General features: G+C 38.1%; 1 protein-coding gene across 2 annotated transcripts; it reads right to left on the bottom strand.

The window, feature by feature from the left end:
* Window positions 1-797: 797 nt before the first annotated feature.
* Window positions 798-16,007, bottom strand: LOC122084637 (pentatricopeptide repeat-containing protein At2g33760). 2 transcript variants are annotated; one of them, XM_042653039.1, is made up of 5 exons: window positions 12,494-16,007; window positions 11,373-11,470; window positions 11,162-11,271; window positions 1,332-1,676; window positions 798-1,255 (listed from the first exon to the last, which is right to left on the bottom strand). In XM_042653039.1, the coding sequence occupies exon 1, from the start codon at window positions 14,777-14,779 to the stop codon at window positions 12,983-12,985; it is 1,797 nt and encodes a 598-aa protein (XP_042508973.1). In that variant the 5' UTR covers window positions 14,780-16,007; the 3' UTR covers window positions 798-1,255; window positions 1,332-1,676; window positions 11,162-11,271; window positions 11,373-11,470; window positions 12,494-12,982. The 2 variants fall into 2 exon arrangements, with proteins under 2 accessions (XP_042508973.1, XP_042508974.1); XM_042653040.1 differs by having other exon boundaries at window positions 11,392-11,470.
* Between the last annotated feature and the right edge of the window lie 1,818 nt (window positions 16,008-17,825).

Below are 17,825 nucleotides of genomic sequence, written 5' to 3'. Positions count from 1 at the left end.
TCCCTCTCCCCTCTCCTGCTTAAAAGATTTGATTTTCTGATCAAGTTCTAACTAGTTTGCAATTTTTTGAAGGAGGATAAAAAAAAATCCCTGTTGGTTCTTGTGTTTTAGAGGGAAAACCAATTGGTGATCTTACATTTTTTTTTTTTTTTTTTTTTTTTAATTTAATTTGCTCCAGCTTATTTCTGTTTTTGGGCCTCTCTATAAGATCAGTTGTAAATCCAAACTGTTTAACAGTTTTTTTTTTCTTTTTCTTTGGGCTTCTCTGGTTTAATGGAGAAGATGAATATACAACACCACCTACAGCCGACCATGTGGTGATGAAAATTTCAAGTGTTTTTCAGGGATAATCTCTGTTTACCCTCTTCTTCATCATTGTCCCCTCTCCCTATATTGGCGTTTCGGGTTCTCCTACAGAAGGGAGGTAAGAGTTCTGAGTAGGGTTTTCGGGCTTTGAGGCCTGTTGGAGCATGGTGGGACCGGGGGTTACTTTAGGAAGAACAAGATTGAGTGTATTTGAACACGTAAGCTCACTTGTAGAGGCCATTGGAGACCCGTTGTTGGGTCTAGCATGGTTTAGATTAGATTCGATTCGGTTCGATTCAATTTATACAGGTTAGGCACATAAACTGATGGTTAGTCTAAAATCAAAATCGGACCAAACTGAATGAAATTTCACACTTCTAAACCAAAACTCAACTGGGTTTTTTTTTTTTTCACTCAATTTAGTTTATAAAGCTGATTTTAATTTACACCCTTAGGATTGATAAGAGTCATAAATCTAAATACATATAAACGGTGCAGAAGTAGTCTGATAAATAAAATAGTAGAGTAAAACTCCAGAAACAATAGTTCCACCATTTAATAGTCTTCTAAGTTCTTAACTTCTAATACCATCAACAGAAGTAGCTTCTGTGAAGAATAAAAGATAATGATTCCTGGATACATATAGGCTTTGCTCTTTAAAAAAAAAAAAAAAAGGATGCCAAATTGAGCGAGCCAATTGGATTGAGGAATACATTATCTGCAACAGAAGTAGCTTATGTGAAAAATAATAAAGGCTTGCTCAATTTGCTCTGCAATTTCTTTCCTATATGCATCCCATTGTTGCTGTTGTGTCTCACCAACTACTCTTGTGATGTCCATAGCCTCATCTTCATCACTGTCATCAGCATTGTCATGGTTACAAGATCACTGAATAATTCCCTCAGTTGTGTTTCAATTTTCAGTGGCCCATACTTGAATTGTTTTCCTTCTGCTTAATACATTCGATGAATATTAGAAGAGTAAAACTGTCCACAGAAATCTACTGGGTACACATGACATGTTACCTGAACATAGGCCTTCGATGTTGCTAAGTGTAGGCCGGTCAACAGTCCCCCAGCCCTAGCTGCTTTCCTCTCAATCAAGTACTCCCATGCATACCACATTGCTTTCAGAACAACATTGAACCTCTTTTTCAATTGTTTCATTGTGATCGGTTTCCCACTTTTGTTGTCGTACTCTTTCAAGGACAAGTATCGACCCATCTTTTGTAAAAGCTGTCTTCAGCATATATCCTTTTTCAGCAACTTCAATACCATTATCTGCTAATAACTGTCCTGCTTATCAGTCCAAAATGTTTCATTCTTTTCCTTCCTATCTACTTGGAAGTTGGAATTCCTCCAAGCCATAACCTGAAATAATTCATGTTAATAACTAATTCAGATGGCTGCAATGAAATAGCAGCTAATCCGTAAATGCTATGGGCAGTAGCTACAACTATTCAGTTGTCTCTCAAGTTAGCATTTCAACAGAATCTCTTTCTCAACAGTTCTTCTGGTCAATACAGCAATAGACCGAAGGATAATATTCAAAATTCAAAGCCTAGACTAAAGAGTCACTACTTGGAATGTAACTCAATTAGGTATGGGATTGTCACTGTCTTAATGACACCTCTATAGGTGTGTTTAGAAAATGTTACCTTTAAATTGCACCTTGTCCTGTTCTAAAAAGTTCTTTTAATGTCAGGAAAAAATGGATTTTCACTGAAAGTGACTTGCCATCATGTCAGTTTCAAGAGCAGTCATTGTCTTGCACACTTTTCGAGTACACATGTGAATTGATAAGCTCTTACCCTCGCTAAAAATATGAGTTATACTAAGAGGGAAAAAATATAAGATAAAAAATTATTTGACACCTTAAGGGGTGTCAGTGAGAAATCCCATTAGGTATTAATCGTCCACACTCAGCCAGGCAAGCACATAAGAACAGAATCAGAAAACCTAAAGAGTACATTTGTGAGTGCAACAGATCATTATGGTCGAACAAGAAATTAGTATCTTCAGAACATTATGAGGAATGAAGATCTAAAGGTAAACAAGCCATCAACCGGATCTCTAGTTAATGACAACTCAGCCTTATCCCAACTAAATGGGATCGGCTATATAGATCCGTGCAAAGACAAAATATTAATAATAATAGTAAAAAGAAAAGAACAAAATAACATCAACAACAACTCAACGTTATCCCACTTAAATGGGGTCGGCTACATGGATCCTTGCCCTCCAAAACAACTCTATTCAAGGTCATAATTGAGGCAAGACCTAAACTATGCATGTCTTTGCTCACTACTCCTACGGTCATATATGAAAAGTGCAAACAAATAAGGAGAGAGATACCATGTGGTGTCTTGATGAGTAATGCAATCTTCCGGCCCATTCTTACCCGGAATGTCTCCATTTAGTAGGTCATAAAAATATTCTTCCCATCTGGTCGAAATATCTACTCTTCCTTTCCCTCATTTTAGCTAACTTATAGATAACTTTTTCTCCTTCCTTTGTGTTAAGACGGTTATACTTCATACTTCTTTGCCCCTTGTTTTCCCACAATTTTTCTAGCTTCATTTCTGGTAGATTGATATCTGTTTAGATCTTCTACATCCTTAGTTCTTTGCCAACTCTTAATGCTAGCTTTTTCAGTCTTAATGGCTGCTTGAACCTTGTCATCCCACCACCAAGTCTCCCTAGTAAAATGACGTTTTCATTTCAATTCCCCTAGGACATCTTTAGCGACCTTAATACATGTCATCTCATTCCACCAGGTGTTAGTGTCCTCCCTCAAAGTCCCACTGTCCTTGTTTGACCATTTTATCAGTGAATGAATTCAAGGTAACCCCCTTTAAGCACCACCACCTTATCCTAGGGCAAATAGGCTCCCCTTCCTTACGATCATGCGAAGTGAGGCACATATCCATGATCACTAATCTGTGTTAAGCGAGGATTAAAGCATCGGCATTGGTTTCCATATTGGTCGGCTAAATTTAAGATATGTATCGGAGGGTATTGTATCGTATCGAAGATACACTAAGATATGCTAAAGATCAAGATTAAAGTAATGGCATTGGTCACCGTATTGGTCGGCTAAATTTAAGATATGTATCGGAGGTTATCATATCATTATCGGAGATACTTTAAACCATGGTATTGAGTAGAAAGGCTCTCCCCTGGAATCACCTTACAGTCCTTACATAGTAATCTGTCAAACTTTCTACTGAGGAAGAAATTTATTTGGCCACTATGATGCCCGCTTTTATGGGTAACTATATGCTCCCCTCTTTTCTTAGTTTTTACAATGGATAAATCATAAGCTATAAGAAAATCTAAAAATGAGATCCCTTCTTCATTCCTTTTGCCAAAACCATAGCCTCCATATACGCCTTCAGCCTCTACAGTCCCTCTCAACATGTCTATTCAGATCAGACCCTATAATAATCTTTTCTCCTTGGAAAAAACCTTACACTACTCAACACATGTGTTCCCAAAATTATAACTTAATGCTTTCATCCAATCCTGCTTGGGGTGCATATGCACTAATTATATGGACAACCTCTGTATCTAGCACAAGCTTGAGGGATATAATCCTATCTTCAAATCTTTGAACATCTATCACAACATTCTTTAAGTCTTTATCCACTAGTATTCCCACTCCATTTCTATTACTTTTATCCCCCATACACCAAAGTTTAAAGCCGTCCAACTCCTTAGCTTTGTTACTCTTCCATCTAGTCTCTTGAATACATGCTATATTAATCTTTCTTTTTCTCATGACATATATTAATTCTAGACTCTTGCCTATAAAGATCCAATGTTCCATGATGCTAATCTAATCCAGGTTATTAACCCTTGTCTATGTGTCATTGCATCTGGGCAACGATGCGGAGTGCCCCTTACATGTACGCCCTAGTATGAGGTTGATAAGACATGACTCACAAATAAAATTAAAACACTCATAATATGAGATCCATGCAAAGGTCTGAAAATACTACAGTGCCAGTGTAGGCATCATGGACCTCCGTCGGGTCGCGATATGGTGCGTAGCGCATGTACACACGCTAGGGGTCGACCCTAATGAGATGAGATAGTTTCCCCTAGTCATCAACTGCCAAGGGGGGATATACGTTATGGATAAAAGGGAGTCACCACCTAGAAAGGGTCTAAGACCCATAAATGTCTCCCCCAATCAAGGGAGAGAGACTAATGACTCTGATGGATCAGGCTGGTTTGCACCAAGATTCTGGACAAGTGTCAAGTGACAAACTGGGAAGGTGTTAGGCACCCAGTCTGCCCGACCCTAAGGCCGGTCTCCTTTTGTTTGACCAAATTTTGTTTGTACCCTACTAACTAGTCCTAAATCTAGGTCACTGAAAAACCCTAAACTAGGTATCTAAGCATGACATGTGAAAACCCTAAACCAAGTGTCTAAATTATGCTAGCTAGGTTATGATGCAAATAATGAAATGATTACGCTAATTAAACAAAATTAAAAACCTTAAATTAAACTAACTCAATTAATTGAGCCTAACCTAGATGGATGATTAATGAATTTATGAAATCCCAAATTGAATTAATTAAAATGATTAATCCCAATCCCTAGTAATTTGTGAGATAAATTATTACAATCCTACTTAATCTAATTGGTAAAAAGATTTATAAATTAAATGAGACCTAATTAATTTATAAAAAATGAAATGGATTAATTACATTAAATGAATGCATTTTTACTAATCTACCTAATCTAGTATAGGAGGATTAAACTAAACTTAATTGCACTAATTATGTTTACCTTAAGCTAATCTAAGATGAGTTAAACATTTTTCAAAACCCTAGTTAAGCTAATAAGAAGAGAATCTTTTAACTAAATAAATGCAATGCTAATTATCTTCTAAATTAAATATGTTCAATGATTATTTTATGCTATACCTATATTATGATAGAGTCTAAATGTTATATTTATTGAACCCATTAAATAATTGCAACAACTAATTACGATAAAGAAAAACACTAGTGAAAAATGATATATGAGCTTAAGTAATTAAACTAATCAAAGAAGCTAAATGGAATGATTAAAGAAAGCTAAACAAGCTAAAAGAAGGGAAAGTTGGATGAATTGGAATACAAGTATACTAATTGCACTATTTTAAACAAGATCTGATTTTTTTTTATTGCATTTAAAGAAAGAGGGTGAAAAGCCCTAAAAAATAAGAAATTATAACACAAACCCATTCCCCAAATACGTCCTAATGCTACGGGCCGGTTTGAAGGGCCAGCCACGCCCATACTAGTCTATGTCCTAAACTACGTCCCATATATTATTAATAGAGAAAAGAAAACAGAAAACGGACTAACTTATCAAAATTATTTAATCCACAATGAACAATTAAGACTATGATGAAGAAAAACAAAAAAATGCAGAGAGATTGTTCTGTTTTTTATTCAGAGAGAGGAAAAAAAAAAAAAAAAAAAAGACATGAAGCCATAAAAAAAACAAACGATGGAGAGGGAGTTGTGTGGGGCGGCTGGGCTCAGTTAAGGAGAAGAAGTATAAGAAGAAAGAGAAGGGAGGTTCGGTGGCTGCTGGTTAGCAGTTGCAGCAGCAGGGAAAAAGAAGTGAAAAAGAAGAAAAAGAAGAAGAAGAAGAAGAGAAAGGAGGTTCGGTGGGACTGGTTAGCAGTTGCAGCAGCGGAAAAAGAAGAGAAAGAAGTTGCAGGTTTGGTTAAGGAAAAAGAAAGGAAGGAGAAGGGGGTGGAGAGGATTCGGCCATGGTAAAAGAGAAAAGAAGAGAAGAAGAAGGATAAGTAGTTGTAGGTTTATGGATTCAGCAGCAAGGAACAGAAGAGAAGAAGAAGAAGAAGAAGAAGAAGAAGAAGAAGAAGGAGAAGAATAAGAAGTTGCAGGTTTGGTTTCAGCAATGGGGAAGAATGTTTGGGAAGAGCAAAGAAGATGGAAACGGTTCAGTGTGTTTCAGATTTGGAAGGGAGAAAAGGGCAGCTGGTGGTTAGGAGAAGAAAGGAAGAAGAGATAAAGAAAAGGGAGGAAGGATTAGGGTTCTTGGATCCTAATCCAAGGGCCTAGATCTAAAGGATAAAACAATTAACAATTAAGTAACATCATAAAGCCAAATGTAAATTCAAAATCAATTTAAATTAAAACAAACCAAAAAATAATAAAAATAAATAATTAAGTCTGAATGAACCTAATTACATCTAATTGAACCGGATAAAACTAAAATGAATATAATTAAACCAATTAAACAAAAATCATATTTAATTGAATCGGGTTACATCTAATAAACCATATTAAACCAAAACGAAACTAATTAAACCTAATTAATCTAAATGAACCAATTATTAATAAATTAGAACCTAATCTATTAAATTAGATAAACTAGTTCTAAATTGCAATTAGGAGAAGAAAAATACCTTAAACCCGGCTTTAATCAAGAAATAAGGGGAGATAACCCTTGTGCTTCAAGCCCCAAATCGAATCGAACCGAACCGGACTAGATCTCCCGGCTCAAGGAAGGATTAATGTGTTAAACTTTTAGACTTGGAGAATATTTGATTTTAGAGGGAAGAAGTTAGCCAAAACCTTGATGGGGCCATCCTCTCTCCCAAATTCTCAATTTTTCTCCTCCCCCTTTGGAAGAGATGAAGGGCTATACTTATAGCCTTGGGACTGACAATTCTCTCTTATTTCCGATGTGGGACTAAAAAACTAGAGAAAATTGTCCAAAAAGGCTTGCTTTTAGACAAAGGGGCTTCAGCGCCATGTGGCACTCCTTGGTTGCTCGGAATGGAATTTGATACCGAACTTTGGAGTCAACTTTCGGGGGTCATATCTTTCAAACCGTTAGTCAGAATTCGACGTGTAATACGTCGTTGGAAATCTCAGTTCGAGCACTATCCAATGATGTGAGACACGACTGTAGTCTCGACCGGGAACCCTTACAAAAATATGCATAAAGTAGGGACCCGGATCATATAATGAAAGAGAGAATCGGGCGTCGATTCGCATAGTTCTCGCATCAAAGTGTAATGTCCGACTTGAGGGGACAAACAACAATAATCCACAATATCAAATTCTAATTTTTGAAAACATTTTCTCTTGAAAGTTTATAGGGGAAAAATGGTCATTTTCTACTCTAAGCTTGAAAATTCTCCAAGTCTAAAATGTCCAACATGTAATTCTTCATATTGTCATCATTGCTGAGGATGACAAAATTCGGTGTCTACAACCAGCTGCTTACCTAACACACCAAAGTGTATAATTAACAATAAGAAATGATAAAATACGACCAAATAAAGCAGCAAACCAGAATGCTCTCACCCTAGAGAGGAACCCTCTCCCGACCTCTCCTCTCTCTCTCTCCCCCTTCCCAGAAGGTTTTCCTCTTCCGGCCAAGGTTAGGCTGCTCCTCCCCCCCTCTCTCACCCTTCCTTCTCCTTCTCTCATCCTCTCCCTCATCCTCCACTGTCTCCTGCCTCCTCTTCCCTCTTTCTTTTCTTCATCACCATCTCCCTTCCACCTATCTTCTTCTAACTCTTCTACACGATTGGGAGGTTGCAATCCACCCTTTTCCGATTCCCTTGAGTTTCCTTACCGTCAAGCTTCAAATCTGGTGATTTCTTGAGCCGCTGCTCAGATCTGGAGTTTCGTCGTGCCACCGGCTTTGCCGAAGATCAGATTTGGAACTTGTTGATGCCGGGTTCTCCAATTTCTGCCTGCAGCAGCTCATCCATGACCCACCTCTCAGTTCATGTGTTACTCGCTGCCGACCAAGCCGCAGCCTAGGTCTAGATTCACCGGTTTCTCTATCTCCTCCTAGATCGAATTGTTTGCACCGCCGGCACCCCCAAGGCCAGCCACTTGCATGGATAGAGCCCACAAGGCTATCAACTATGCTCAGCCGACAGCCGCCTCACCGTTGCCCTCCGCCGCTACTGTCACCTCTGCTTGGTTAGCTTCTCGCTTGGCCGTGGCCCTCCGCAAGGCCAGCGCCCCGCCGTGGCTGCCTTCTCGCTGGCAGAGCTCCAATTTTGTCTTGGCGGCTAGGAATTTGATGTATGGAGATATGTTGGGTAGGGTTTGGTGGAACCCTACTTGGAATTGTCTTGTTTGCCCCTCTTCTTTGATTTAGGCTTCTTGGTTCTTGTCTCTTAGCCCATGTGGGCTTTTGAGTTATGAATTGTGTTGCCCAATTGGGCTTTGAGATGTGCCCTTAATGGGCCTTTGTTACCCTTTTTTTTTTCACTTGATTGCCCTTATTTGTTTTGGGCTACCTTGTTTTGTTTCTAAGCCCGTGTGGGCTTTTGTGATGAAATGAACATGTTTTTATCTTCAAGCCCATTGGGCCGTGGTCGTAGTCTTTTCTCAGCTTTTGTCACCCTATTGGGTTTGTAATCTTCCCCTTGGGGCTGTATTTTCCCTTGCCTTCTTTTAATGCATTTATTTATTCACCCAAAAAAAAAAGAGGAGCAAACCCCATGACATTACATAGTCACCTCAATGCTTAAAATATAAAGCCTAATAGGAGAACAACTTACCACAGTAAAGTAAGAAAACGAACAGTTAAGAAATCCATAAGCATGGCAGACAGGCAGATGAGATGCTATCAAAACAGAAGTAGAAACAGCAGCATATTTGGTCACATAAATTTCTGGTGACCGAATAACTCAGGCCGCAGTAAAATAAATTCCACCGTCACCTTGACACTTTGGTGTGTATGTTCTGCAGCATAATCAAGATCAAAGAATTTAAGGTATTTTAAATTCTGTGAACCAAAATAAAATGAAACGAAGACCTCCTATGCTAACCACTTGAAAAATATGACAGCTCAATATGTTCCAGAGGCTCCATATGTTTGGAACTTGTTAAGTTTATCTCGAATTCTTGACCCATTTTGAAGAATGACCCGCTCCAACATATATTGGTGGCGACCCGAATGGGAAGTTTTCTGAGATCTATGATGGAAGCAGAGGGGTTGGGTCAATAGACCCACGACTTGGAAGAGTATATAATCTACTATCGTTTTGTTGAGCAAGTCATTGTAATTTGAGGGGTTTTTCGAGCTAGGGTTTCAGGGCGAGTTTTCACGCCGCTGCTTGGGTGTAATCTCTCTTCTACATGGTGAAACATCTTCTTCTTCGCCCGAAGACGTAGCACACCACATCGGTGTGTGAAGTTGTGAACCTCGTTAAATCTTTGTGTTGTGTGGATATGTTTTTGTTTATTTTCGTATCAGTTGGTGTTTGCTCTAACAGAACTACAACTAGTGAAAGCTTAAGATAGCTTTAAAGCAGAGACCATAGAGAGGATGATGGAGGGCTAGTAGGGAGAGGAAAAGCATACACTCTTTGTGGCCACACATGGCACACACAACCATAAACTCAATTCATTCTTCAATCTGTCTAATACTTGTCCATCGGTTACATATTTACAAGAGAAAAAACATCTCAAAAATAGAAACCGACTCTACTAAGGAATAACTCATATTAGGAAACAATTAAACTAAATCTAAGTCCTACGTATCCTATCTAAAATAAAAGATTACATAATATTCTCAAATAAATAAAAATTCCTAAAATCCGACTAGATCAAAGAGTCAAATATGGATATGGTTCATCTCCATCTAGAAACCCAAATGGGTATGGATTGGTCTATCATCTATGGTTGTGCACCTACATCAGAGGATCTCAGAGAAATGATTGAACACAAATTTCGCCAACTTGAGGGAACAAAAGGCTCACACTTCCCATTCATCACCAGCTATCCTCCTAGAATTAGTCGGCAACATTTGTTTCTCAAAAATAATAGAATTGCTGTCAGTTTCTTTTGAGGGATATTTGTTTCTCAAAACTCATAAATTGCTACGAGTTTCTTGAGTCTCTCCCTCCCCCCCCCCCCCCCTCATGCCCTCTCTCTCTCTCTCTCTCTCTCTCTCTCTCTCTCTCTCTCTTTGTGGTGGCTGTCCAGTATGCCACCAGAATAGACCAACAATCATTTGAAAAACTAACATTGCCCACTCCTCTCTCTTCGCAGTGGCTTCCAGTATGCCACCAGGACAAACCAGCCATCGTTCGAAAAACCAGCATTGCTCACTTCTCATCTTCCAACTTTGTTTGAGCACAGATCCACACCCCCAGCCACTGACAACTGCAGCAACCTGTAACCCTTTTCCCACCATGCATAAATGTTTTATAATGGGTTTGAGTTGCACAGAGTGGAGAAGCCATTTGTGCTGATTGAACATAATTAAAAGAAATTAAAAAGAAGGATCTTTACAATGAATTCTTGAGAGTTTCTTTCCCTGATTTTGGTTTGAACTATCTAAATCCTGAAATATAGTGATTTATATCTGAATGGAAGTAGATGCAGGGGAAATCGAGAAAGATCAAAAAATTACAAATGCACTAAATTTAACATGAAAACATAAGATCAGATAGTAGCTCATAAAGAAACATCACTTGGTGCAGTACCTGCATATCTAACAGTCTAGACTTTTGACAATAATACAATTTGGGTAGCAAAAGCAAAGAAGTTGATCATCCAATGGGTATATCATTGTAGAGAAAAGCACGACACACACAGAATTGACATAAAGAATAGCTAGTTTCCCTTTAGCAGCTGATATGGATGGCGTTGTTTTCTTCATACCTTCATATGTACATGGCATTGTAAGGCCTCTGTAAGTGAAATATACAAAGTTCACACACTTCAAGAATAATTCAGACTATGAGATAGCTACCACATTTCTTATTGTTTGGATATAGTTAAACAAAAATAACTGAAAATGACAGAGGCAAAGTAGATAACATAAAAAAGAGGAGTCAGGCAAACAATACCAGGTGAATTTTCCCATAGGGTGGAGTCCCATAATGACCTGACCCCTGGAACAAAGTTCTCTACTGCACCTCCATGGCAAATGATGTTGCAGGTCATGGACATGACAAGCCTGAAAAGATATTAAGTAACCAACGTCAAGCGAAATGCTCCCAATGAATAGTATCGGAGTGAACATCCCCCCCCCCCCCCTCTTCACCGGGAAAAGCAAACCTGAAAGAATTCAGCCCACCTAAGGTCACAGTACAAGTACAAGAAAGTTTCAGGACCAAAACAAGATATCAAGTTGCTTCTCCCCTCTCTCAGCAGCCCTGCGACCAAAAGAAAGATCATAAATTACTTCTTACCATTCATATACAAGATGGAACCAAACAAATTTTCAAAAAGGATATTCTTCCATTTAGAGGGGATACTCATCTATTCAGTATTGGACCATCTATTGTCACATCAATTCTATTAGTTACTCAGTAATTTCTTTTGGCTATCTTCTTGTTCTATCCAATCTCAATACAGGTGTTTTTTTATATGGATTTGCCATTTCAAGTATTGCTCGTATTGGACTTCTTATTTAGTATAGAAATAAGAAAATTAATATAAAAAAAAAAAAAATCAACCAAAACAAAAATAAGAGGGGATCATATGACAAATGGAACCGGTTTTTTCCTCTCCTTGGGTTATTAGCTAGTTCACAGCATGAAGCAGGAGATGACAGTGGCAGTTAAACATTTAATCCTCAAATTTCAGATCACGGTTTTTCCTTGGGGAAAAAGATGACGGTACTATGGGGGTTCTCTATTATATAAGAATTTTTTTGCCCATGTTTGATGAATTTTCTTTAGGTCTGAATCTTCCACATTCTGCATTTAAAAAATAATTTGAGAAATGTAGCCTACTGCTTTTTTTTCTTTTAATCTACATTTTCAGTTTCTTTTAAAATTAAACAGTTTTTATATGAAGCCACTAATTGCCAACAAAAAGTATGTGTTTTTAGAAAGACATACCAGAAAAATTTTGAAAAGGAAATTATGAAAGGCTACATGAAAAACAGCCTAAGCCATGAAGAATAGACAAATAAAAATAAGAAAGTGAATAAAATTTATCCTCACAGAAGAACTGGACCATGAAGGCCTCATAGTGGGTTACAAGGTTTCCTTGGCTGGACTGGAAATCCGGAATGCTTATTTGTTTGAATCGAAAATGATGCGAAAATTATGCAGATAAATAGATGATTAAAACACATTAAACTTTCCACAGCATTTGAATTCATTATTATATATAAACATCCTCAAAACCAAAAGTCAAATAAGTTTTGAGTCTGTCTTGGTGATAAGCACCTGAGAATTTGGTCCTGCAGAGAAATGAACTGCTAACGAACGCTATTTATTTGAAACTTCAAACCAATAAAACAGATCTGAACCCCAGAAAACTTGTGTAAGCACAATCCATAAAAATGTATTCCAGTCTCCTCAGAATGACCACATATTGGACATCCACTGCCACCTCTTTACATTAGGTATTCACGAACAAGAAGACATTTCAGAATCCCAACAGAAGAATGTTGCCCTATTTGAGGCAGCTTTGCTTTCAATAAAAGGGAAATCTTATAGTCTACTATTCTACTGAGACATGGGCCACCAAAAGAAGAGTCTTTGCCACATGATAAGGAGATTTAAAGATTTTTGAAGGAACTCCTGATCAGTGTTACATCTTAACCTCGATTTCCAATCCTGGGAGGAGGATAAAAGGGCTTCTTTGAATAGCAACTGGTTCTCCATGCAACTTCATCCCATCAACACTGAAACTTAGCAAACAAATGAAGGTGATTACCAGTAATCCTGGCAAGAACACGACCCATGTTTGAAATGGTGGAATCGATGCTTATCTCGAACAATAATTTCCCTGTTAGCAACAATTGAGATGAACTTGATTGCGGAATGGCAATCAGCACACATGCGAAGGTTTTTCACTATCCTGATTAGCATCCCATGGTGGGTGTTCATGAGACCAAATGCTACTGCAAGCTTCTCACTATGGAATCTAACAGCAAATTCTCTCTCCTCTTCTTCCAGTTCATGCATCACTGAATCAGATTCTGGTACATAACCTGCTTCCTTGGACTTCCATATCAACTCATCAAGATATTGATAGATTTCAGTAGTCTGTGGATGGGACTTATCACCCATGCAAAACATGTGCGTCACAAAATTGATGTCTATTAAGCTATAGCCAACTTGCTTTTTTAGGTGTTTACGTATCATCATGTTTCTTACTCTTTCCACTCGATCCATCCTTCCTGCTGATGCATAAATGTTTGAAAGCAACACATAATGCCCAGGATTATCAGGTTCTAGTTTCAGTAGACATTCGGCCACTTTCACTCCAAGAATGAAATTTTTGTGCATCTTGCAGGCCCCAAGCATTGCTGTCCACACCGCAGGTGCTGGCTCCCCAGGTATAATTTCCTCTATGTACTGAATTGCTTCATTCAGAAAACCAGCACGTCCCAGCAAATCAACCATGCAAACATGATGCTCCATCCTCGGCATGAACCCATAATCCCGGCTCATGCACAAGAATACTTGACGCCCCTCATTTACTAACCCTGAGTGGGCACATGCAGACAAGACTGACACAAACGTGACATCGTTTGGTGGTGGCCCATTGTTCCTCATTTGATAAAAAAGTTCAATGGCTTGGCTACCATAACCATGCATACCATATCCAGAAATCATAGCTGTCCAAGCCACAACATTTCGTTCAAGCATCCCATTGAAAACTTGTCGAGCTTTGGTCACATTACCACATCTGGCATACATGTTAATCAAAGAAGTGCCTAGAACTACATTAACGCTAAAACCATTGTCAACAATATAATCATTTACCCATTGACCCAAATCAAGAGCTCCCAATTGAGAACAAGCAGACAACAGACTCACCAAAGTCGCTGAGTCTGGTTCCACCCTCATTTCCAGCATCTGGTAGAACAATTCAACTGCTTCTTTAGCAAAACCATTTTGCTCATAACCAGAAATCATCGAATTCCAGGCAATGATGGTTCTTTCAGGGATTTTATCAAACACTTTTCTGGCAGCTACTAAATCACTGGATTTTGCATAAAAAGTTACAAGGGAAGCTTGAACGTAGGGGTCTGAACCAAACCCAGAAGCCAAAACATGAGAATGTATGACTTTACCAAGTCTCAGTGCCGCTATATCAGCACAGGACTTAATAATGGCTGTGAAGGTGTAATTTGATCGTAATTGTCCAGCACGGATCATACGTTGGTAGAACACAATTGAATCAAGAGGAAAACCAGATCTGGAAGAGGCTCTGATGATTGAGTTAAAGAGAAATGAGTCGGGATTGGGGACAAAGAAGAAAAGCTGACGAGTGTAGGCAATTGAGCCAGCAGAACAGGCCAAAGTTATCAGCTTGGTGAGTAGGGCTCGATTGTGGTGGAGACCAGAAATGATAATGTGGGCATGTACTTGCTGCAGGGGCCTGAGATGAGACCCTGCTTTTAAGAGGGTTTCATAGGTTAACGAGTGCGGAGGTGAAGATGGTACATACATTTGGTGGGTTAGAGCAGTAGCTAACTGCTGCTTCTGCACTTCTGACATGCTATCTTTGTGCTTTATTTGAAGCAATCGTCCCTCTGTAACCACCCCCCCCCCCCAACTGTTCTCCAGATGGATGACAATTTTGAGGATTCTTTCTGCACAAGCAGAAGGCTGGAAATCTCCTTTCTAGATTTAAATTTGCGTGGCTCCAAACTTTAAAATACTTGCAGACCTGCAAGCAAGCATCGAACTTATGGAGATGTTAATTTGCCAAGTTCAATTGAATGAGAAGAAATGAAGTGAATCCAATGTACAAAAACATTAATTAGCTCTACTATTCGATTGCAGAAGCAAATGAGTTTAAAAGGAGCAACAGGATTCTTAAAGAGTGTTCAAGAATGGCAAAGGGTTTTTGGATTTAAAGTAAAATTAACCAAATATGGAATGATACGGAGTTGGTTTTTCTTTTTTTTTAAGAAAGATTTATATTCATTTCTTGTTGAATACGTGGAGGGAGAATTCCTAATCATTCGGCCACATTGTTTTACATGAACTAGACAATGCCTTCCAGGCTAGAGAGTCTCCACTGCGGAGTTGGATAATCTTTAAAAAAAAAAAAAAATTGACTAATGAAGGATATCAAAGATGATTAGCTCAGTTGAGGAAGGGGTTGCCAAGGTGACTATGTAATATAGCTGGTGACATCTTTGGAACGACCAAGACAGACTCCACACCAAGAGAAATAGCCTCAAGGATCCCCCCACAAATTCCAAGAGCTTCCCCTTCATGAATACTTGCAAAGAAAGAGGGTTCAGATACTGCAGCAAGAGGTTGGGCCTTCAGGTCCCTGATCACGATCCCCAACCCACAGACTTGCCGATTAACTGACCAAGATGAATCACTATTGATCTTCACATGAGGGTGTGCAGGAGGAGACCAAATCTGCTGCTTTGGAGGATGATTTGTAGCAGAAATACTCTTGGAAGGAGGCTGGAAGATGACAGAAGAGAACTCCCCAAAAGCTTGTTGAGCAGCAAAGATGACCTCTGCAAGTGTCCAAACCCATTTCCCCAATGCTAACTCGTTTTGACCTCTCCATAAGGTCCAAACAATGAAAGAACATAGGCTAACCACCTCCCTACTCTACTCCTTACCAAGGTAATTGAAAGCATGCCATTCCTTAATCCAATCAGTGATTGTAAAATCAATACTTTGAGGAGCTTTGTAGGATAAGGAACATCCATACCAAACGGCTTGAGCAAAGGAACAATGAAGGATAATGTGATCAATAAATTCTGATATGGAGGTCACATTGGGATCAAACAAAGATATCCTTTTAAGTTTGAAAATTTTCTTTCCCTTTCCTTTAATTCTTTTTACAACCAAAAAAGAACCCTAATGGTGAGATGATTGATGTGGGAATTAAAAATTTAAATTAAGGTTAACATTTGAGTAGATAAAATGATAGCACTTTGACTCATATCAGAAAGGTGAAACAAAAATATTTTTGGAAAGGAATAACAATCATAATGTCGTTTTGTATGACAAACTTTCTCATGATACTTCTAAAATATCTAAGCTTTAATCCCATTTCACTGTGATCGTAAACCCAATAAGAACATATAGTCTCCAACCTCAAGATTGTAGAAATATAAATGACTGCAGAGAAAGACTGATCCCTCAAGAAAATACAAGAAAGCAGACTGTGTTTTGATAACATACAAAGGTAGGTCAAGCACCCTAAATTTTCATTAAGTTCAGCACATGTTCATTTTCAAATTCAAATAATAAATCTTTAGAACACACGAGGCTTGAACAACAGATACCAATTTCTATTGTCAGGCCCAATAATGATGGGTCTCTCAGCCCATGGTTAAAGATGAACCGTTTCTTGAAGGTTGAGGAAAAGGGCAAACCTGGTGCATAAGGTTTAAACATGTGCGAGATTTTTGGGGGGGGGGGGGTGTGAAAACTACGTTGTTTTCCCTTGAGAATGTTCGAGAGGATGAATATTGGGGCATTTCACAAAATAAAAGCTCCCATTTTTCTTTTATGGATTTTCTTATCTCTTCCTTCCTCATTTCATTCATTTTCTTCACGGTTACTTCTGACTTTCTTTCTTCAAACAGAATTCTGTTTGATCTTGATCAGAGTTATCAATTCGGCCGAATAATTCGCGAATTATTTGGCCGAACCGAATTTTTCCGAATTTTATCAAAAATTCGGACTGAATCCGAATTAAAAATAAAATTCTTTAAAATTCACGACTTTTTCAAAACTGAATATAAATCGCGAATAATTCGGACCGAATCCGAATTAAACCGAATTATTCGGTTTATTTAAACATTATTTAAAAAAAAAAAAACCAAAAAAAAAAAAAACAATAAAAAAACAATTTAAAAAAAAAAAAAAACCCAATAAGCTTTTTTGACCGAATCCTTCAATTAATCATCCGAATTATTTCGAATAATTCTCCGTCCGAATAATTCCCGAATCCGAATTTGTTAACTATGATCTTGATTAGGAGTTGGGAGAATGTAAAGGCTAGAGGACCAAAAATGTGCATAGCCAAGATGCAAGGTGTCTATGGGTGAATTAGACTTTGAAATTTGATACATGACTAATTTAGACCAATTTCTCTTTGTCCAAAAGACAGAATAGTCAAAGGCACTCTAGTCTTGTGAGGTTTAGTATAAACACAAACTTTTATGATGCTAATTTTTTACTATAATTTAATAATGTTTTGTGGATTGAAAGGATGATCTATCTTATCACAACTTTAGGAAGTTAGATGAAAGAAAAATCATAAGATTAAGGGTGTTTTGAACACTTAGTACTACGAAGAGTAATGATTCCATTTTTGGTGTCTTACTTGAGACCATGGATTCCCCTTAGATGGTTGGTGGACTAGGGAGCCTTTTGCCACATGTCACAAGTGATATACAAGATAAGTACTTTCATAGCTTCACACTTCCATAGTAATATTTACATGGTCATCTTTTAAAATTTTCCTTTGTTTCAAACGGAAAAGAAAAATGTGGGAAAATAAAATTCTATTTATAAAACTTGGATGAGTTTTCGTAGTATGTGCAGACCATGTAACCTT

This window comes from Macadamia integrifolia, chromosome 7, assembly GCF_013358625.1.
Source record: "Macadamia integrifolia cultivar HAES 741 chromosome 7, SCU_Mint_v3, whole genome shotgun sequence".
Classification (NCBI taxonomy): Eukaryota; Viridiplantae; Streptophyta; class Magnoliopsida; order Proteales; family Proteaceae; genus Macadamia; species Macadamia integrifolia.
This window is presented reverse-complemented; position numbering and strand designations above follow the sequence as displayed.

What these genes read in the sequence shown, in the direction of transcription:
- LOC122084637 (XM_042653039.1), bottom strand. Translation starts at nt 14,779, where the DNA reads ATGTCAGAAGTGCAGAAGCAGCAGTTAGCTACTGCTCTAACCCACCAA.